The 22198-nt window shown below is 68.5% G+C and overlaps 1 protein-coding gene across 1 annotated transcript; it reads right to left on the bottom strand.

Moving 5' to 3' along the window:
* Positions 1–2826: 2826 nt before the first annotated feature.
* IUM83_09979 (reverse transcriptase) lies at positions 2827–5983 on the bottom strand (the record flags this gene model as incomplete). Its single annotated transcript, XM_067934457.1, has 2 exons — positions 2827–2836; positions 5730–5983. 2 exons carry the CDS (start codon positions 5981–5983, stop codon positions 2827–2829), a joined length of 264 nt encoding a protein of 87 aa, XP_067793308.1.
* Positions 5984–22198: the final 16215 nt, after the last annotated feature.

The following is a 22198-nucleotide window of genomic DNA, read 5'->3' as shown; positions in this document are numbered from 1 at the left end:
GGTGCTGGAGCAGCTTCTCGTCTCGCCGCGATGCGAGACACCACCACCTCTCGCGGTAGTGGAGGTCCCCACCGAGGCGGCCTGATCTCGCCGAGTCGATCGGCTATCCTGGCCGCCACCACCTGCGGGGCAGTGGTGGGCCCCAGCGACCGCGAGCTTGTGCTTCCGCTTCCTGTCCCTGAATGTCACGTCTGTGGAGCTCGCCTGCGGGGGGACGCAGCGAGCTCCGATGAGGCTTCTGGCGGCAAGTCGGGCGTGGGGTGGCCGCCGAGTCGACGGTGGCCTCCCGCGATCGGCGTGGCTTGATGCTCCTACCGGACGCGGAGCCTCTGCGGGTGCGTGAGCCGGCGCACGCTTTCGCATGCTAGCTGCGGCCGGCGCGACGCGAAGGGCGTGCCGCACGCGCAGCCCGCCAAGAACCGGTCCTGGAAGGCCACGCGCCGGTGCCGAGACCGATGACGCCGGAGGGTGCCGAGGGGCCGTGTATGTGCACAGCGTGCACGTGAACCGTTGCGCGTTGTGCACATACACGGCGAGGACAGGAGCGAGAGAGCGCTGGCCGCGGATGGCTTGTGCGCTTGGGGGGTCCTCGACCCGTCCTCGGCCACGAGCTGCAGATGCTCGGCCAGCTTCTGGGCGTCGGTGTCGTCCGCGCTGTTGAGGCGGCGGCGCTTGCCGTCGGAGCGTCGCTCGCTGGGCCGGCGAGGCGATGGGCGGCGCTGACTCGGCGGGCGTGGCCCTGGTCGACGTCCATGGCCTCTACGGGGAAGGCGCTGCTCCGTGGCGCGCTGTGCGCACGCGAGGGCATGGCTCGTCGCCGCCACCCGCGAGTGGAACACGAAGCTGCACGCGCACCCGCTGTCGAAGATGTCGGAGAAGCGGTGCCGCGGTGCGCCGATCTGCGGTGGGCGACGAGCGTGGCCATAGCTGGCGACGTACGCACACGCTGCACTTGAACTCGGTGGCGTGTGCGTACGTCGTCTGCACCGGCTCCTGCGCGGCGACTTGGTCGGCAGCCTGAGCCAGCGTCAGCTGCAACTGCCGCCCTCAGCAATAGCTGCGGCAGTCGCAGCCGGCGCGGCTCCCGGCGCTGGCCTGTCGGCGAGCCCGCGCCGCCCTGCCGGGCCGAAAACTCCTGCGCGGGGTCAGGGGCGGCGCGTGGCGGGGCTGGTGGTGGCGCTGGAGGCCGGGGACGCGGTGTCCAGGGCCGTCCTGGCCGGCGAGAGCTGATGGGCCCCACCGGCGGGGAGCTCGCCGGCCGCCCTGCCGGGTGGCCACTCGACGGTGGCGGAGTCTTGGCGGCGGCTGGCAGCGTCGGCTCGGTCGTGGCCGTCCTCGCGTCGCTGCTGACGGCGGCGTGGCTGTCGAGGTAGGCGGCCGCCAGCGCACGAGCCGTGGCGGCTTGGGCCGCCCGGGCACGGCCGGCACGGGCAGCATCTTGCCGCCCTGCCGGGTCGGCCATCATTCGCGGGGCTGGGGGCGGCTGGCGGCGGAGGCGCGGCGTCCTCGGCGTCTGGGCCAGCGTCGGGGCGTCGGGGTGCTGGAGGGCCAGGGTGGCGCGGAGCGCGAGCCGGGGGCTGCGAGCGCTCGTTCAGCGGGCAGCATGCCGCCCGCCCTGCCGGGTCGAGGCAGCACACTGGCGGAGTCTTGGGGGCCGCTGCCGGCGGCGGCAGGCCGGCGGAGTCGTCCCCGTCGCTCGCTGCTCGTCTCGTCGGGTCGCTTGCCCGTGGCGACCGCCAGGCGCGCGCAGTGGTGGTTTGGCTGCCAGCGCCGCCCCAGGCGCTACCCATCGGGTAGCCTGCCGGCCGCCCTGCCGGGTCGGCCAACATCACTGGGGGGCAGCTGAGGCGCGCGGAGAGGCGAGGCGGCGGGCGGGGCAGCCGAGGAAGCCGAACGGCGCGCTTGGGCGGGGCGGAGCGGCGTCGGGGGCGGCGTAGGCTGCGGCAGCGAGGCCTGGCCCGGCCGGTCGGCCAGGGCGAGGCTGGCGCGAGGGGCCGATCTGAGCGGGCGGACGGAAGGGCGGACCGTCCGCCCGCTGCCCAATCCTCGAAACGACGCGAGGTCGCGCTCGAGGACCGGGGCTGGCTTGGTCGCCGCGGGTCGGCCCGCGATGGCGCTTTGGGGTGCAATGGGCGCGGCGGGTCCTGAACCCGTGCCCGAAGTTGCGTCGCTTGAGACCGCGCCGGTGCCGAGCAGCGGCATGACCGCGCGCGGCGGGCTCCGCCGAGCCGTTTCCGCCGGTTGGCGAGTCCAAAACGGGGGCGGGCGGACGGTCCAAATGTGAACCCCACCGTCCGTTCCCAGGGCGGACCGTCCGCCGCACCGTCGCTTGTCAGTCTCCGCCCCGTCGCTGACCGCGCTATAAAAAGACGCGTCGCTGGCGAGGCTGGAGTGGCTGGCGGTGGAGCACTCGCTGTCGGTGGACGGCGAGCGCTCCCGGGGCTGCCAGTCCGGCCACCAGAAGCGCATCCCTGGATGCGTTGGTGAAGGACCGGAAGAAGGAGAAGAAAGGTAGAGAAGAACAAATGTAGTTGGCCTCGCGGGGGATGCGGTGAAAGCCCCCGGAGACCGTCCCGTGGATACCCAGCAAGCCGGCTATCTACGGGATGTCCAAAAATGAATGTGAAAAAGACCCAACTGAAAGTCGGGAAACCAGTTTTCACACTGATTAGAACAGATACTACACTTGATCTTAGCCAAAAGGCCGAGAAGGTATTCTCATGCAAAAAGGAGTCTCAGACCTTGACATTTCAGGAATATGTGTGTTGCGATTTCTGAAATATAGCAGTGATATTGTCAAATATTGCAATAGAATACTAAAATGTGTCAATAGGAACTGAAATATATCAGTAGAAAAGTATTGTGAAAAGTAAGATACTAAATGTAAAAGAGCAAGAGTAGTATGGTTGGCCCTGCGGGGAAGTGGTGAAAGCCCCCGGAGACCGTTCCAAGAAAACCTAGCAAGCTAGCATTCTCGGAAGTTCCAAAAATGAATGTGAAAAAGACCCAACTAAAAGTCGGGAAACCAGTTTTCACACTGATTAGAACAGAATGTGTGTTCATGTTTACCAGTTAGGAACCTCTCCGTGACTAAAATGTAGGCTAAAATATGCATGTCACTAAAGGGAGGGTGTTTGTGTCCTCCTGGGTTTTGAAGGGCGGTTCCCTACCTGGGTGGTGCCCTGTCGGTCGTCATGACCAGCTTACCGCCGTGCCATAGCCTGCGATGTGCGCCGCGGAGGTCACCCACGCGGTGCTCGCGAGGCGTTGCCGCTCCGTTGTCCTTCGCGGTGGCGCCGGCAGTGCCAGCCCCAAATGCGGTGGCTGGCGCGGATGCAGTGGCTCGACAGCTGAAGGTCCAGCTGTCGAGCCTCGCGCTTGTGCAGTTTTAACTTCTCCGTGTAGGTCTTGAAGTTGCTGGGCTGCACCGAGCCCAGCGACCCGTACACGATCGCCGCGGTCTGCACCTGCCCCGCAGCTCTGCCACGATCGGTTGGTACTTGAGCGTCTTGTGATCGTGGCTGAGCTGCAGCGAGGAGTGACGGGCGCTGGCCGCGTGCTCCTCGAACGTGACCGCCAAGTCGGCGATCACCATCTTCTTGGCGGCCACGTTCCGCAGGACGATGTCGGGCCGCAGAGCTGCGCCCGTGTACTCGGGCACCGTTTGGTTGAGGCGCAGCTCCGCGGTCGACTTGGCGCGCTCGAGCGCGCTGCGGATCTTGGACCCGATCTGCTCCAGGGCGTCGTCGTGACGCTGGCGGATGGCGTCCATGTTGGACGCGCAGTGGTTGAGGACATGGGCCAGCGTCTCGGCCTCGGAGCAGGTCGGGTCCCGGCAGGTCTTCCTGGACCGCTGCCGCTTGCGCTTGAGCACCGAGTTCGTGTCGACTTGGTTGAGGCGGGCCTTGACGCCGAATCGGTAGTCGTCGTCCGACATGCCCGCCCCCGTCGACACGAACTTGGCGCCGGGGCCGCCGTGCACCCGCACCGTCTTGCCCTGGTCCACCAGACCCTTCCATCGGGTCTGGTGGCGGATCTTCATGTGCAGGCGCACGTGCCGCAACACGGTCTTGTGGTCCAGCCACTTGTCGTGGTGCGGCACGCGGAGGCCGAATGGGTCTTGGGTGTCGGCGCGGTGCTCAAGCTGTAGGTGGCGGATGCGCAGGATGCGCTGCACGTCCACCCACAGCGAGCCAATGTCGCCGTTGCGCCGGAGGGCCTCGGCGTGGGGCGAGGCGGCGAGCTCCGAGTTGAGGAACGTCCTCGCGAGCTCGTCGTCCCGACCCCTCCAGTGCTCTTCCTGTAGGCGGTGGCGCTTGCGCGCCACCTGACACACCTGCGCCGTGGCGATGGCGACGACTGCGGGGTCCTTCGAATGAAGCATCTGCCACGCGTGGGCGACCTGCAGCGCTTGGTGCATTTCTACCAGCGACTGGAGCCCCAGTCCACCACTAGATGTCGGTGTGTAGAAGAACTCGCTTGTGGCGGACCGGGGCAGGCGCAGCAGGTGCCGGAGCCCACGCGTGACCGCGCGGTCGAAGCCTTGCAGTTGGGACTGGAGCGGGCGGAGGTGGCGAAGCGCGTACTCTACCTTGGGGTAGACGTATGTCTTGAGCGCCTTCACCACCTGCCACGGCGCCAGCCCCGACTGCATGAGCGCCACCGCCTCCTGTTTGATCTGCTGGATCGTTGGTGCGAGCTGGAGGCGGTGGCGGACGTGGTCGAACCCGTCGCCCACCCCCAGGTAGCGGTAGCTGTCTTGGAGACTGAGGGTGGCGATGGCTTCGTCGTGGACTTCGAGCTGCAGGCTGGCGTCGCGCTTCAGGTTTCCACGCGCGTTCGTCGTCACTGCGGGGCTGGCGCACTTCGCCGGGTTCGCTCGTAGCCCGGTCCACGTGAGGAAGCGGGCAACGACGCCGTGGCACTTGCGGATGCCGGCGGCGCTGTCGCTGAAGACCTTCAGGTCGTCGGCGTACGCCGTGGTGCGCAGCCGCACACCGTCGACAAGTGGTACGCCGACGCCGTCGAGCTGCTCGAGGCGTCGCAGGAACGGAACGAGCGCGACGATGAAGAGGAGGGGGCTGAGCGGGCAGCCCTGGTAGACGCCCACCTCCTGCCTCACGGGGTCCGTCGCGCCGTCCGCTGCGTTGCCGATGGCGAAAGCCGATCCCGCGTAGATGTCCTTGCACCTCTGGATAAAGCGGCGGTCGACGCCGAGGTCGCGGAGCACGCGCCACATGAGCTCCTGCGGGAGCGAGCCGAACGCGTTCCGCAAGTCGTACCAGACTTGGTACAGCTTGCGGTGCAGCCGTCGAGACTGGTCGAGTAACGTGGTGGCCACGAAGTTGTGTTCGTGGCACCCGTTAAACGCCCGGAAGCCCTTCTGCGCCATGGGGAGGAGATCGTTCGACTCCAGGAAGCGTGAGAGGCGCCTCGCCAGCAGCCCACTGTACAGCTTGTAGATAGTGGGCTGGAGGCAGATCGGCCGCCAGTTGCTGGGCTGGCTCGGGTCACCCTTCTTGTGGATGAGCCGCACGAAGCCGAGTTTCCACAGGGCTGGCACGCGGCGATGCCGCCCGCAGAAGCCGAAGGCGGCATGCAGTAGTGGCAGGAGCTGGGCAGCGAAGCGGTAGATGTCGTAGCCGATGCCGTCATGTCCGGGGCTCGACGCCGTCGCAGCTCGCGTGAGCTGGTCCTCGATCTCGTCCAGCGTGAACTCCTCGCCGAACGCGTCGGTCGCTTCGGTCGCTTGCTCGCTGCCGGCCACCGCCTCCCGGAACTCCTGGCCGCGCTCGTCGGCGTAGTCGAACTCCGTGCGCATGGCGCTGGTGCCCGTGAAGTGGCGGTGCAGTTCCTCGCGGCCGATGGGACACGTGTCGTGCTGCTCCTCAGCCGCCGACTCCGCTGACGCACTGCGCAGGATGCGCGCCACGCACTTGGCCTCGTCGCGCACGAAGTCCTGGCGGAGCTGCTGCTGGGACATGGAGGAGCGGATGCGCCCCACCCGTCGTCGAGCTCTGCGCATCGCGCGTCTGTCCGTTGGCGCCGCTTGCTGCGTCGCTGCGAGGTCGTCCAGTGCTTCATCCAGCCGATGCTCGCGTTGGTTGCGCGTCACCCGAGGCGGCCGCTGCCGCTGCTGTCCTTGTGGAGGGCGGGTCGTCGGCGGGGTCGAGGCGAATGGCTGCAGCACCTCGCGCAGGCGATCCGGGATGGCGCCGATGTAGCCCTCACCGGTTGCCCAACTGTCGGCGTCCGTGATCCTGCACGCCATCTCCGCAGCGAATCTCTCCACAGCCTCTGCAGCGGTCTCCAGGTCGTCGTCACTGAGAGGACGGAGGCGGAGCCGAGGTTGCCGCGCCGGTGTGGAGTCTGGTCCGATAGGGATCGTAGGAAAGACCTCTCCTCCGTCACGCGCGGCCACCTCAGCTTCGTCGTCCTCGTTGGTGTCACCATCTGTAGCCGGAGGCGCAGGGCTGGAAGGCGCTGCCTGTGACGCCGGTCGCTCTTGCTGTGGCTCGTTGGCGGGCCTCGGTTGGAGGCAATCCTCCATCGCCCCTTGGTGCACGCCGCACTCGGCCAGCGAGCGCTTGAGGTCGAGCGCCCGGTTCGCCAATCGGTCTGCATGCGCGTTGGCCTTCCGGTCGATGTGTCGGAGAGTGTACGTGGGCACCGACCGGAGTGCGTGGCGAACTCGGTTGCGAAGCTGGCGGAGGCGCTGGTTCCTGCACGCAAAGGTGCCCCGCACCTGTGCCACCACGAGGTGGCTGTCGCCCTCGATGGTCAGCTGCCCGGCGTGATGGTGGACTGCGCTCTGCACTCCCAGCAGCAGCGCCGTGTACTCGGCCGTGTTGTTGGTCTCGCTGCTGCTGGGCATGTAGTGCGAGCACGTCCACACCACCTTGCCACTGGGGTCGAAGAGTGCAGCGCCAGCTCCGCCGGGTCCGGGGTTCCGGCGGCAGGCGCCGTCAAAGCGCAGCAGCCAGGGTTCTTGGCCGTCGGTGGCATCGTCGGCAGCTGGGGCCCCGGCGTCCACGTCCATTGCAGCAGACTGCTGCTCGTCCGCGCTGGGAGGAGGTGATGGCGCTGGCGGGGGTCGTCTCGCAGGCGGGGCCGGAGCTGTCGGTAGGCCAGTAACCAGGCGAGCGATAGCCGCCGCCCCGATCGCGCGGTGACTTGGCCCCCACCGTGTTGCACCGGTGACCGGTGCAGCAGGAGCCAGCGGTCGTCGCACTACCGGGTCGGTGGCCAGCTCGCCGGTCGTAGCCTGCGCGGGGTCTGGTGCACGTGGGCGTGGGCCCCAGCGGGTCGAACGCGCCGTCTGTAGTGGTGCTTTCGCCGTCGGTGCTGCTGCTGTGGTTGCCGGGTCCAGCGAGGGCTCTGCTGGGGTAGGCGGGGTTGCAGGGTCCGGCGGGGGCGCCGTCGCCGCCGTCTTCTCTCCGGCCATGTCTTCATCGTCGGCGCTGTTCAGCCGTCGGCGCTTACCTGCTGCAGCAGGAACATGGCGGGCAGGGGCGCACGCCAGCACTGGGGGGACATGCTGGCGCCCTGGGGTCTTGGGAGCGGCGGGCACGGCGCTCTGGAGGTTGGCAGCGGCTGCCATTGCGATGTCGCTTGGTGCGGCTGTCGCAGTGGCAGCCACCGCTGCGGTGAGGGGCCCGGTCGGGGGTTGGGCGGCCTCAATCCGCGTCGGGAGGTGAACAGTTGTCGGTCGTGGCACTGCTGCTGTCCTTGCTCCCGTCGGCTCCGAGGCTCGGGCCGTCATGGTGGTGACGGCCGCGGCTGGAGGGAGGCGCTTGGCGCACGCTCGAGCGTGGCTCGCAGCAGCCACGCGCGCGTAGAAGAGAAGCGGGCACCGGCACCCGCTAGAGAAAATGTCCGTGAAGCGGGTGCCGCGGTGCGCCGCTCGCCGATGGGCGACCAGTGTCGCGAGGTCGGCGGCAACGTACGCGCACAACGCGCACTCAAACTGGGCAGCGTCGTGCGCGTAGGTTGCCTGCACCGGGTCCTGGGGGCCGTCTTGCGGCCGTAGGTAGTGGGTCTTGGACCCCGGTGCGGCTTGGGCGGCGGCGGCCTTGGCTGCGTCCGCATCGCTCTCCTCGGTCTTCATCTCTTGGTCGTCGCTGCTTGCTGGCTCGCGCGCTTGGTCGGCAGCCTGGGCCGCAGCGTCAGCTGCAGCTGCCGCCTCAGCAATAGCTGCGGCAGTCGCAGCCGGCGCGGCTCCAGGCGCTGGCATGTCGGCGAGCCTGCCGCCCGCCCTGCCGGGTCGGAAAATCTCATGCGCGGGGGACAGGGGGGCGGCGGGCGCTTGGGCGACGAAGTTGGCAGCGCTGGAGGTCGGGGGGACGTCGCTGCTGACGGCGGCGTGGCCGTCGAGGCCGTAGGCGGCCGCCAGCGCACGAGCTGTGGCGGCTGCTTGCGCCGCCCCGGGCACGGCCGGCACGGGCAGCATGCTTGCCGCCCTGCCGGGTCGGCCATCATGAATCGCGGGGGCTCGGGGGCGGCTGGCGGCGGAGGCGCGGCCGTCCTCGGCGTCTGGGCCAGCGCCGGGGTCGTCGGGGTGCTGGGGGGCCAGGGGTGTGGCCGCGGGAGCGCGAGCCGGCGGGGCTGCGAGCGCTCGCCCAGCGGGCAGCATGCCGCCCGCCCTGCCGGGTCGAGGCAGCACACTGGCGGGGTCTTGGGGGCCGCTGCCGGCGGCAGGGGCGGCGGAGTCGTCCTCGTCGCTGCTGGTGTCGCTGTCCGGGTCGCTGGGCCCGTGGCTGACAGCCAGGGCCCGCGCAGTAGCGGCTGCAAGCGCCGCCCCAGGCACGACCGGCACGGGCAGCATGCCGCCCGCCCTGCCGGGTCGTGCCACTTCAACAGGGGGGAGCTGGGGCTCGGCGGCGGGCTGACGAGCAGGCGGGGGATCTTGGGCAGCCAAATGGCGCGCGTAGGGGTCCGGAGGGGGTCTTGGGGCGGCGCAGGAGCTCGCGCCCCGCGCCGCATCTTGGGCGGCCGCCGAGTTGGAGGCGGCGCCATCTTCGTCCGTGCCAGGACCCTGCGACGCCTGAGCGTGCAGGGATCCTGGCATACTGGGGGGCAGTGTGGCGGGCCCGGGCCCGTCTCTGGGCAGGCCCGCGGGTCGGCGGCCGCTCGCGTCCGTCGCGAAACGACGCGAGGGCGAGGCGGAAGACCGGGGGCTGTCCTGGCCGCCAGCGGGCTCGAGCCGTGCAGCCCGTTGGCGCGCAATGGGCGCGGCGGGTCCTGAACCCGTGCCCGAAGTTGCAGCGCCAGCGGCCGCGCCGGTGCCGAGCAGCGGCACCGCGCGCGAGGGGTCCGGCGAGCCGTTTCCGGCCGAAGTTGAAGCCGAAACGGAGGCAAAAGTGTGAACCCCCACCCCTCGGCCGTCGCTGATTGGCGGGAAACCGTCGGCCGGCCATTGGTCCACGTCCGCCTCGTCAGCGGCCGCGCTATAAAAAGACGCGTCGCTGGCGAGGCTGGAGTGGCTGGCGGTGGAGCACTCGCTGTCGGTGGACGGCGAGCGCTCCCGGGGCTGCCAGTCCGGCCACCAGAAGCGCATCCCTGGATGCGTTGGTGAAGGGCCGGCCCGTAGGCGAAAGTAGAGAAAGGTTAGAAAAGATGCAAGGTAGTTGGCCTCGCGGGGGATGCGGTGAAAGCCCCCGGAGACCGTCCCGTGGATACCCAGCAAGCCGGCTATCTACGGGATGTCCAAAAATGAATGTGAAAAAGACCCAACTGAAAGTCGGGAAACCAGTTTTCACACTGATTAGAACAGATACTACACTTGATCTTAGCCAAAAGGCCGAGAAGGTATTCTCATGCAAAAAGGAGTCTCAGACCTTGACATTTCAGGAATATGTGTGTTGCGATTTCTGAAATATAGCAGTGATATTGTCAAATATTGCAATAGAATACTAAAATGTGTCAATAGGAACTGAAATATATCAGTAGAAAAGTATTGTGAAAAGTAAGATACTAAATGTAAAAGAGCAAGAGTAGTATGGTTGGCCTCGCGGGGGAAGTGGTGAAAGCCCCCGGAGACCGTTCCAAGAAAACCTAGCAAGCTAGCATTCTCGGAAGTTCCAAAAATGAATGTGAAAAAGACCCAACTAAAAGTCGGGAAACCAGTTTTCACACTGATTAGAACAGAAAGGGTGTGTGTATTACCTGCCGGTTAGTCCGTTACATCCCGGTAGTCACTACCTGGGAGTCCCCTATTTGGTGTGTAATTGGTGTACAGGTTGAACCAGCGGGGGGTCGGACCATGTAAGCCGGAGCAGGGTTTCCGAGGGCGGTTCCCTACCTGGGTGTGGCCCTGTCGGCCGCTAAGGGCCTCCTTGTCGCTTAGTGGCGGCCGGTGCGCGACGGAGTCCCCCCGGTCTCCGCCGCCTGACTGCCCCCTGAAGCTTGACGGGGATGGTGCTGGCGGGCACGGTGCTGGCTGCAATGCAGGTTCCAGATGCGGCGGCTGGACTGAATGCATGCGGCAGAAAGCTGCCGGTCCAGCCGCTTCGCATCGCGCTTGAGGAGCCCGAGGTGCTCCGTGTACACCTTGTGGTTGCCAGCCAGCACCGCGCCGAGCGACCCGTAGACGAGCGCCGAGAGGTGCACCTTCCACCCTTGGCGCTCGAGGTGGCGCTTGATGCGGTCGTACTTGGCACGCTTGTGCGCGGCGATGCGGGCCAGCGCCGAGCTTTCGGGGTCGTCGCTCGCCTGCTCCTCGAACGCCACGGCCAGGTCAACCACCGCCACCGTCTTCTTGGCGTGGTTGTACAGCTGGAGGTCGGGTCGCAGCGCGGGGCCGGCGAGCGACGGCACGGTCTGGTTCACCCGGAGCTCGACGCGGTCCTGCCGGTCGCCCGACGACGCGATGAGCGCGCGCTCGATGTTCTTGAGTGCGTCGTCGTGGCGGCCGCGGACCGCGTCCATAGTGCCCGGGCAGTGGTTGAGCACATGCGCCAGCGTCTCCGTGCGGGCGCACCCCGGATGCCGGCACCTGTCGTGTGCCCGGAGACGCCGGCGCTTGAGCACGCTGTGCTGGTCGAGCTGGTTCAGGCGGGCGGCCACCGCGAACCGGTAGTCGGCTTCCCACATGCCTCGTGGCCGCGTGAGGAAGCCGCTACCAGCGCCACCGTGGGCGCGCGCCGTCTTTCCTTGGTCACGCATGGCCGCCCACTTGGACCAGTGCTTGTTCTTCATGTGCAGCTTCACGTGCCGCAACACCGTGAGGTGGTCCAGCCACTTGTCGTGGTGCGGCACGCGAAGCTGCAGCGCCGCCTCCGGTGTGTCGGTCTCCGCGCACGCCGGCGCTGTCTCGAACTTAAGGCCGAACACGCGGAGGTGGCGCTGGACGTCGACCCACAGCGAGCCGATGTCGCCGTTGCGGCGCTTGGGTGGCGCATCGGGCGACGCCCCAAGCTGCGAGTTGAGCAGCAGCTCGCACAGCTCGTCGGCGCGCTCCCGCCAATGGTCCGTGTCCACTCGGTGCCGCGCGTCGGCGATCTGCCGGAGCTGCACGCGCGCGATGCGTCGGATGGCAGGGTCTTTGGAGTGCAGCATCTGCCACCCGTGCGCGACTTGCAGCGCCGCGTGCAGCTCCGTCAGTGGCAGGAGCCCCAGGCCGCCGCGCGACACCGGTGCGTAGAAGAACGCCGTCGTGGCGGTGGTTGGGAGGCGCAGGAGGTGGCGGAGTCCGCGGGTGAGATGCCGGTCGAAGCCCTCGAGCTGCTGCTGGAAGGGGCGAAGGTGGCGAAGCGCGTACTCGACCCGAGGGTAGAGGTACACTTTCACCGCCTTCACCACCTGCCACGGCGCGAGGCCCGACTGCAGCAGCGCCGTCGCATCGTCCTTGAGCTGCTTGAGTGTGGGCGCGAGCTCGATGCGACGGCGCACGTGGTCGAAGCCGTCGCCGATCCCCAAGTAGGTGTATGAGGCTCTCATGGATAGCGCGGGGATCGGTGAGCCGTCCAGCTCCAGCTTGAGGTCTTCGGTCTTGAGCACGCCGCGGCCATCGCGCTGGACCGACATGGTGCTGCACTTCTTGGGGTTTGCTTCCATGCCGGTCCAGCGCAGGAAGTCGGCCACGAGCGCGTGCTGCCGCTTGATGCCGTCCTTGGTGCCGCTGAAAATCTTGAGGTCGTCGGCGTACGCCGACGCACCGGGGCGGTCGTCCGCGGACAGCTGCACGCCCGTGGCGGGCAGGGCCTTGAGCGCGTGGAGCAGCGGGCTGATCGCTGCGGTGAACAGGTGGGGGCTCAGCGGGCAGCCTTGGAACACCCCCACCCGTTGCTGTACTGGCGCCGTCGTCCCGTCCGCCGCGTTGCCAACCGTGAAGGCGGCGCCGTCGTACAAGCCGCGACAGCACGCGACGAAAGCCTCCGGGACGCCCAGCCGCTCTAGCACTTCCCAAAGCAAGTCGTGTGGCACGCTCCCGAAGGCATTCTTCAGGTCGTACCACACGACATGCAGCTCGCGGCGCTTGCGGCGCGCCTGGTCGACCATCGTGGCTGCGAGGAAGTTGTGTTCCCCGCAGCCGTTGACCGCGCGGAAACCCTTCTGTGCGTCGGCGTGGCGGGCGTTCAGGTCCAACCACCGTGTGAACCTGCGCGCGAGGAGCCCGGCGTACAACTTGTACAGGGCTTGCTGGAGGCAGATTGGCCTCCAGTTCGCCGGGTCCTCGCGCGAGCCCTTCTTGTACAGCAAGCGCACCACGCCGAGCTTCCAGCTCTGGGGCAGCCTCTTGAACCTCCAGCAGCTGGTGAAGGAGGCGTGGAGCGCCGGCATCAGCTGCGACGTGAACATCTTGTACACGTCGTAGCCGATGCCGTCCAGGCCTGGGCTAGAGGATCCGCGCACACGGTGGAGCTGGTCTTCAATTTCGTCCACCGTGGGCGGGTCCGTCAACAGCTCGGCGGCAGTGGTGGCGGGTGGCAAGCGGGCGAGCGCGGCGCGGAACTGCGTGCCCACCGGTGCCATCGGGTCGAAGCTGGCCGTCGGTGTGTTGACGGCGGTGAAGTGCTCCCAGAGCCGGTCGGCCGGGATGGGACGTCGTCGACGCTGGCACTGGTCGCCCCCGTCACCGCTGTAGTCGCTGGGTCCGCTGTCGGCGCCGTCCTCGCTGCATGTGCCGTGGCGAGGATGTCGTCGACGCACGCTTTTTCCTCCGTGTCGAACCGGTGGCGGAGCCGTTGCTGGGCGATGGCCGAAGCCACGCGCCCCACACGCCGTCGGGCCTTGGCCACCTTGCTGCGGTCGGCGGGCGCCGCGTGCTCCACCGCGTGCAGGTCATCGAGGGCCTCGTCGAGGCGATGTTCGCGGTGGTGGCGTGTGACCCTGGGAGGTCGCTGCCGCCGTCGCCGCTTGGCCGCGCCGGAGCGTTTGCCGCGTCGCCGTCGACGCCGTCCTCGGTCGTGGTCCTCCACCCGCTGCTGCTGGTCCTGGCGGCGGCCATCGGTGTGCTGATGAGCGCGCGGGTCCTCGCTGTGCGGCTGTGTGCGCTGGTCGGTCGTTCGCTGCTGTGGCTGGGGCTGACTGGTCTGGTGGGGAGGCTGGGCTCGACGTCGGCCTTGGGAGTACGGCTGCAATGTATCGTACAACTTGTGCGGGAGGGCTGTGATGTAGCCCTCCGCCGTCTCCCAGTCGCTTGCGTCGGCGATCTTGGCCGCCAGCGTCGCGCCCAGCCGCTCCACCACCGCTGCAGCTTCGTCGTATTCGGCCTCCTCCAGTTTGCGGAGGCGGAGGCGCGGCCGGCGTTGTGGCACGGCGTCCGGTCCGATGCGCATCGGCCCGTAGACCTCGCCGTCGTCGACGTCGCCGGCCCCTTCCTCCTCCGGCCCGGACATCTCCACGTCCGGAATCCCGGCCGGTAGTTCAGGTGGCGTCGTCGTCCCGGTCGTGGTCGGGTCCGGCGCGGGCGTGGCGGCCGCCACCGCGGTGCTTGAGCAGCCGTGGCTGTCCGTGTGCACGCCGCACTCCACCCGCGTGGCGCGGCGGTCGAGAGCCTGGTTGGCGAGGCGGTCCGCGTGGCCGTTGTCCTGGCGGTCAATGTGGTGGAGCGACGCGCGCTCGAGGCGCGCCAGCTCTGCCTTGACCCCGTTCCGCAGTCCACGGAGTCGGGTGCTGCGTGTGGCGAAAATGCCACGCACTTGCTGGATGACCAGCGTGCTGTCGCCCTCCACACGCAGCTCCTTGGCGCCGTGGTCAGCCGCCGCCCGAGCCCCCAGCAGCAGCGCCGTGTACTCGGCCGTATTGTTGGTCTCGCTGCTGCTGGGCATGTAGTGGGAGCACGTCCACGCGATCGTGCCGCTGGGCTTGAACAGCGCAGCTCCAGCTCCACCGGGGCCCGGGTTCGCGCGGCACGCGCCGTCGAAGCGGAGAAGCCACTCGCCGTCCTCGGTGCGCTCGGGTGCCGCGGCCGCCGTGGTGCCACCTTCAGCTGTGCTCGCAGCGGCCGCGGGCATCTCCCCGTCGACGTCCGCCCTCGGCTCCGATGGGGGCTCTGCACTGGGAGTCGTCACCGCCGGCGTCGTCGCAGCCACCATCGTAGCCGAGAGTCTCACCGCTGTCGCCCTGGCCGCGCAAAGTTCTTGGGGGAGTCGCGGACTCCAGCGTGTGGCAGGCGTGGGCATCGAGGTGCTCGAGGTGCTCGAGGGTGGGGCAGCGTCTCGCTGCATCGCCTCCAGGCGCTGCTCCACCAGGCGAGTCGGCAGGGGCGGTCCCCATCGCGTCGTCAGGGCGGTGGCCGGGTGTGATAGCGCCCGCGCCAGGTCCAAGCCTGCAGCGTGGAGCTCCACTGTCGAGGTCGGTAGCGGCGGGCCCCATCGTGTCGGTCGGGAAGCCGCCGTGCGGGCCCACCGCGCTTCGATTGCCTCATCGGGGAGTAGAGGCCCCCAGCGAGTTGCCGCTGGCCTCGACTCCCGCTCGCCGTCGCTGTCGTGTCCCTGCTCCTGTTCCTGCTGCTGGTCCTGGGCAGGTAGGCTCGGTCGCGGGGGGGACGCGTTGAGCCCTGGGAGGGCTTCAGGGGGCGAGTCGGGTGTAGCGGTGGCCGCCGTAGCGGTTGCTTTGGCTGCGCCGGCAGTGGGGCTTGATGCTCCTGCTGCCGGCCCAGCCGCTGCCGGGAGCTTGCTCGCTGGGCCGGCGCACGCGTGCGCGTGGTTCGCTGCGGCCAGCCGCGAGGCAAAAGGCAAGCTGCATGCACAGCCCGCCGAGAACCGGTCCACGAAGACCGTGCGCCGATGGCGCGAGTCGCGATGGCGCCGAAGCGCGGCGAAGCTGGCGGCCGTGTGCGTGCACAGCGTGCACGAGAAGTGCTGCGCATTGTGCACGTACACGGAGAGGACGGAGGCCGGGCGAGCGCTGGCCGTGGGCAGCCTTGGCGCTGGTGCGTGGTCCCCAGCCTCGTCCTCGACCAGGAGCAAGAGCTCCGCCAGCTCGCGGGTGTCTTCGTCGTCGGCGTCGTTGAGGCGGCGGCGCTTGCCACCAAGCCGCAGTTCCGGTGGCGGCGACAGCGGCTGGAGCCCTGCTGTCGGCCGCCACGCACCTTGATCCACGTCCATGGGGACGGCGGCAACGTCATCATCGCTGGCATCGCCGTCGCCGTCGTCCCCGTTGCCGTGTGCCCTGGCCCAGAAGTCGATGCTGCTTGCCCCGCTGCTGTGTGCGCCGCCCGTCATGGGCTCCGCGCACGCGCGAGCCTGAAAATCTTGGTCTTGGTCCGGCTCAGCGCGCGCGCGGTGCTCCACGGCGGCACATGCAGCAGGCGGGGCAGCTGGGGCAGCTGCGACTGCTGCTACCTCGATGGCAACAGCAGCCGCAGCTGGGCTTGGTGCTGGGCGCGGAGGTGCTCGACCCTCGGCGAGCCTGCCGCCCGCCCTGCCGGGTCGAAAAATCTCATGCGCGGGGGGCAGGGGGGCGGCGGGTGCTTGGGCGGCGAAGTTGGCAGCGCTGGGGGTCGGAGGGACGTCGCTGCTGACGGCGGCGTGGCCGTCGAGGCCGTAGGCGGCCGCCAGCGCACGAGCTGTGGCGGCTGCTTGCGCCGCCCCGGGCACGGCCGGCACGGGCAGCATGCTTGCCGCCCTGCCGGGTCGGCCATCATGAATCGCGGGGGCTCGGGGGCGGCTGGCGGCGGAGGCGCGGCCGTCCTCGGCGTCTGGGCCAGCGTCGGGGTCGTCGGGGTGCTGGAGGGCCAGGGGTGTGGCCGCGGGAGCGCGAGCCGGCGGGGCTGCGAGCGCTCGCCCAGCGGGCAGCATGCCGCCCGCCCTGCCGGGTCGAGGCAGCACACTGGCGGGGTCTTGGGGGCCGCTGCCGGCGGCGGCAGGGCCGGCGGAGTCGCCCTCGTCGCTGCTGGCGTCGTCGTCCGGGTCGCTGGGCCCGTGGCGGACCGCCAGGGCCCGCGCAGTGGCGGCTGCCAGCGCCGCCCCAGGCGCTACCCAATCGGGCAGCCTGCCGGCCGCCCTGCCGGGTCGGCCAACATCACTGGGGGGCAGCTGAGGCGCGCGGAGAGGCGAGGCGGCGGGCGGGGCAGCCGAGGAAGCCGAACGGCGCGCTTGGGGGGGCGGAGCGGCGTCGGGGGCGGCGTAGGCGGCGGCAGCAGCGAGGCCCGGCCCGGCCGGCCGGCCAGGGGGCGAGGCTGGGTGCGAGGGGGCTCGATCTGAGCGGGCGGACGGAAGGGTGGACCGTCCGCCCGCTGCCCGATCCTCGAAACGACGCGAGGTCGCGCTCGAGGACCGGGGGCTGGCTTGGTCGCCAGCGGGGTCGGCCCGCGATGGCGCTTGGGGTGCAATGGGCGCAGCGGGTGCCCTACCCGTGCCCGAAGTTGCGTCGCTTGAGACCGCGCCGGTGCCGAGCAGCGGCACCGCGCGCGGCGGCTCCGCCGAGCCGTTTCCGCCGGTTGGCGAGTCCAAAACGGGGGCGGGCGGACGGTCCACAATGTGTAACCGAAGCCCTAGGGGACCGTCCGCCGCGCCGTCCGCTTGGTCAGTCACTCCCGCCCCGTCGCTGACCGCGCTATAAAAAGACGCGTCGCTGGCGAGGCTGGAGTGGCTGGCGGTGGAGCACTCGCTGTCGGTGGACGGCGAGCGCTCCCGGGGCTGCCAGTCCGGCCACCAGAAGCGCATCCCTGGATGCGTTGGTGAGGGCCGGCCCGTAGGCGAAAGTAGAGAAAGGTTAGAAAAGATGCAAGGTAGTTGGCCTCGCGGGGGATGCGGTGAAAGCCCCCGGAGACCGTCCCGTGGATACCCAGCAAGCCGGCTATCTACGGGATGTCCAAAAATGAATGTGAAAAAGACCCAACTGAAAGTCGGGAAACCAGTTTTCACACTGATTAGAACGATCTTAGCCAAAAGGCCGAGAAGGTATTCTCATGCAAAAAGGAGTCTCAGACCTTGACATTTCAGGAATATGTGTGTTGCGATTTCTGAAATATAGCAGTGATATTGTCAAATATTGCAATAGAATACTAAAATGTGTCAATAGGAACTGAAATATATCAGTGAAAGTATTGTGAAAAGTAAGATACTAAATGTAAAAGAGCAAGAGTAGTATGGTTGGCCTCGCGGGGGAAGTGGTGAAAGCCCCCGGAGACCGTTCCAAGAAAACCTAGCAAGCTAGCATTCTCGGAAGTTCCAAAAATGAATGTGAAAAAGACCCAACTAAAAGTCGGGAAACCAGTTTTCACACTGATTAGAACAGAAAGGGTGTGTGTATTACCTGCCGGTTAGTCCGTTACATCCCGGTAGTCACTACCTGGGAGTCCCCTATTTGGTGTGTAATTGGTGTACAGGTTGAACCAGCGGGGGGTCGGACCATGTAAGCCGGAGCAGGGTTTCCGAGGGCGGTTCCCTACCTGGGTGTGGCCCTGTCGGCCGCTAAGGGCCTCCTTGTCGCTTAGTGGCGGCCGGTGCGCGACGGAGTCCCCCCGGTCTCCGTCGCCTGACTGCCCCCTGAAGTTTGACGGGGATGGTGCTGGCGGGCACGGTGCTGGCTGCAATGCAGGTTCCAGATGCGGCGGCTGGACTGAATGCATGAGGCAGAAAGCTGCCGGTCCAGCCGCTTCGCATCGCGCTTGAGGAGCCCGAGGTGCTCCGTGTACACCTTGTGGTTGCCAGCCAGCACCGCGCCGAGCGACCCGTAGACGAGCGCCGAGAGGTGAACCTTCCACCCTTGGCGCTCGAGGTGGCGCTGCACCCGCGCGTACTTGGTGCGCTTGTGCGCGGCGATGCGGGCCAGCGCCGAGCTGGCAGTGTCGTCGCTCGCCTGCTCCTCGAACGCCACGGCCAGGTCAACCACCGCCACCGTCTTCTTGGCGTGGTTGTACAGCTGGAGGTCGGGTCGCAGCGCGGGGCCGGCGAGCGACGGCACGGTCTGGTTCACCCGGAGCTCGACGCGGTCCTGCCGGTCGCCCGACGACGCGATGAGCGCGCGCTCGATGTTCTTGAGTGCGTCGTCGTGGCGGCCGCGGACCGCGTCCATAGTGCCCGGGCAGTGGTTGAGCACATGCGCCAGCGTCTCCGTGCGGGCGCACCCCGGATGCCGGCACCTGTCGTGTGCCCGGAGACGCCGGCGCTTGAGCACGCTGTGGGTGTCGAGCTGGTTCAGGCGGGCGGCCACCGCGAACCGGTAGTCGGCTTCCCACATGCCTCGTGGCCGCGTGAGGAAGCCGCTACCAGCGCCACCGTGGGCGCGCGCGGTCTTTCCTTGGTCCTTCATGGCCGCCCACTTGTGCCAGTGCTTGTTCTTCATGTGCAGCTTCACGTGCCGCAACACCGTGCGGTGGTCCAGCCACTTGTCGTGGTGCGGCACGCGAAGCTGCAGCGCCGCCTCCGGTGTGTCGATCTCCGCGCACGCCGGCGCTGTCTCGAACTTGAGGCCGAACACGCGGAGGTGGCGCTGGACGTCGACCCACAGCGAGCCGATGTCGCCGTTGCGGCGCTTGGGTGTCGCGTGGGCCGACGTCCCGAGCTGCGAGTTGAGCAGCAGCTCGCACAGCTCGTCGGCGCGCTCCCGCCAATGGTCCGTGTCCACTCGGTGCCGCGCGTCGGCGATCTGCCGGAGCTGCACGCGCGCGATGCGCCGGATGGCAGGGTCGGTGGAGTTCAGCATCTGCCACCCGTGCGCGACTTGCAGCGCCGCGTGCAGCTCCGTCAGTGGCAGGAGCCCCAGGCCGCCGCGCGACACCGGTGCGTAGAAGAACGCCGTCGTGGCGGTGGTTGGGAGGCGCATCAGGTGGCGGAGTCCGCGGGCGAGGTGCCGGTCGAAGCCCTCAAGCTGCTGCTGGAAGGGGCGAAGGTGGCGAAGGGCGTACTCCACCCGAGGATAGAGGTACACCTTCACCGCCTTCACCACCTGCCACGGCGCGAGGCCTGACTGCAGCAGCGCCGTCGCATCGTCCTTGAGCTGCGTGAGTGTGGGCGCGAGCTCGATGCGGCGGCGCACGTGGTCGAAGCCGTCGCCGATCCCCAGGTATGCGTACGAGGCGCTCATGGACAGCGCGGGGATCGGCGAGCCGTCCAGCTCCAGCTTGAGGTCTTCGGTCTTGAGCACGCCGCGGCCATCGCGCTGGACCGACATGGTGCTGCACTTCTTGGGGTTCGCCGCCATGCCGGTCCAGCGCAGGAAGTCCGCCACGAGCGCGTGCTGTCGCTTGACGCCGTCCACGGTGTCACTGAAAACCTTGAGGTCGTCGGCGTACGCCGACGCACCGGGGCGGTCGTCCGCGGACAGCTGCACGCCCGTGGCGGGCAGGGCCTTGAGCGCGTGGAGCAGCGGGCTGATCGCTGCAGTGAACAGGTGGGGGCTCAGCGGGCAGCCTTGGAACACCCCCACCCGTTGCTGTACTGGCGCCGTCGTCCCGTCCGCCGCGTTGCCAACCGTGAAGGCGGCGCCGTCGTACAAGCCGCGACAGCACGCGACGAAAGCCTCCGGGACGCCCAGCCGCTCTAGCACTTCCCAAAGCAAGTCGTGTGGCACGCTCCCGAAGGCATTCTTCAGGTCGTACCACACGACATGCAGCTCGCGGCGCTTGCGGCGCGCCTGGTCGACCATCGTGGCTGCGAGGAAGTTGTGTTCCCCGCAGCCGTTGACCGCGCGGAAACCCTTCTGTGCGTCGGCGTGGCGGGCGTTCAGGTCCAACCACCGTGTGAATCTGCGCGCGAGGAGCCCGGCGTACAACTTGTACAGGGCTTGCTGGAGGCAGATTGGCCTCCAGTTCGCCGGGTCCTCGCGCGAGCCCTTCTTGTACAGCAAGCGCACCACGCCGAGCTTCCAGCTCTGGGGCAGCCTCTTGAACCTCCAGCAGCTGGTGAAGGAGGCGTGGAGCGCCGGCATCAGCTGCGACGTGAACATCTTGTACACGTCGTAGCCGATGCCGTCCAGGCCTGGGCTAGAGGATCCGCGCACACGGTGGAGCTGGTCTTCAATTTCGTCCACCGTGGGCGGGTCCGTCAACAGCTCGGCGGCAGTGGTGGCGGGTGGCAAGCGGGCGAGCGCGGCGCGGAACTGCGTGCCCACCGGTGCCATCGGGTCGAAGCTGGCCGTCGGTGTGTTGACGGCGGTGAAGTGTTCCCAGAGCCGGTCGGCCGGGATGGGACACTTCCCGTCGTCGTCGACGCTGGCGCTGGTCGCCCCCGTCACCGCTGTAGTCGCTTGGTCCGCTGTCGGCGCCGTCCTCGCCGCATGTGCCGTGGCGAGGATGTCGTCGACGCACGCTTTTTCCTCCGTGTCGAACCGGTGGCGGAGCCGTTGCTGGGCGATGGCCGAAGCCACGCGCCCCACACGCCGTCGGGCCTTGGCCACCTTGCTGCGGTCGGCGGGCGCCGCGTGCTCCACCGCGTGCAGGTCATCGAGGGCCTCGTCGAGGCGATGTTCGCGGTGGTGGCGTGTGACCCTGGGAGGTCGCTGCCGCCGTCGCCGCTTGGCCGCGCCGGAGCGTTTGCCGCGTCGCCGTCGACGCCGTCCTCGGTCGTGGTCCTCCACCCTCTGCTGCTGGTCCTGGCGGCGGCCGTCGGTGTGCTGATGAGCGCGCGGGTCCTCGCTGTGCGGCTGTGTGCGCTGGTCGGTCGTTCGCTGCTGTGGCTGGGGCTGACTGGTCTGGTGGGGAGGCTGGGCTCGACGTCGGCCTTGGGAGTACGGCTGCAATGTATCGTACAACTTGTGCGGGAGGGCTGTGATGTAGCCCTCCGCCGTCTCCCAGTCGCTTGCGTCGGCGATCTTGGCCGCCAGCGTCGCGCCCAGCCGCTCCACCACCGCTGCAGCTTCGTCGTATTCGGCCTCCTCCAGTTTGCGGAGGCGGAGGCGCGGCCGGCGTTGTGGCACGGCGTCCGGTCCGATGCGCATCGGCCCGTAGACCTCGCCGTCGTCGACGTCGCCGGCCCCTTCCTCCTCCGGCCCGGACATCTCCACGTCCGGAATCCCGGCCGGTAGTTCAGGTGGCGTCGTCGTCCCGGTCGTGGTCGGGTCCGGCGCGGGCGTGGCGGCCGCCACCGTGGTGCTTGAGCAGCCGTGGCTGTCCGTGTGCACGCCGCACTCCACCCGCGTGGCGCGGCGGTCGAGAGCCTGGTTGGCGAGGCGGTCCGCGTGGCCGTTGTCCTGGCGGTCAATGTGGTGGAGCGACGCGCGCTCGAGGCGCGCCAGCTCTGCCTTGACCCCGTTCCGCAGTCCACGGAGTCGGGTGCTGCGTGTGGCGAAAATGCCACGCACTTGCTGGATGACCAGCGTGCTGTCGCCCTCCACACGCAGCTCCTTGGCGCCGTGGTCAGCCGCCGCCCGAGCCCCCAGCAGCAGCGCCGTGTACTCGGCCGTATTGTTGGTCTCGCTGCTGCTGGGCATGTAGTGGGAGCACGTCCACGCGATCGTGCCGCTGGGCTTGAACAGCGCAGCTCCAGCTCCACCGGGGCCCGGGTTCGCGCGGCACGCGCCGTCGAAGCGGAGAAGCCACTCGCCGTCCTCGGTGCGCTCGGGTGCCGCGGCCGCCGTGGTGCCACCTTCAGCTGTGCTCGCAGCGGCCGCGGGCATCTCCCCGTCGACGTCCGCCCTCGGCTCCGATGGGGGCTCTGCACTGGGAGTCGTCACCGCCGGCGTCGTCGCAGCCACCATCGTAGCCGAGAGTCTCACCGCTGTCGCCCTGGCCGCGCAAAGTTCTTGGGGGAGTCGCGGACTCCAGCGTGTGGCAGGCGTGGGCATCGAGGTGCTCGAGGTGCTCGAGGGT

The sequence above is a fragment of the Phytophthora cinnamomi genome (genome assembly GCF_018691715.1).
Source record: "Phytophthora cinnamomi strain GKB4 chromosome Unknown Contig29, whole genome shotgun sequence".
Taxonomy (NCBI): Eukaryota; Oomycota; class Peronosporomycetes; order Peronosporales; family Peronosporaceae; genus Phytophthora; species Phytophthora cinnamomi.
The sequence above is the reverse complement of the archived record's forward strand: the minus strand, read 5'-3'. Positions and strand labels throughout refer to the sequence as shown.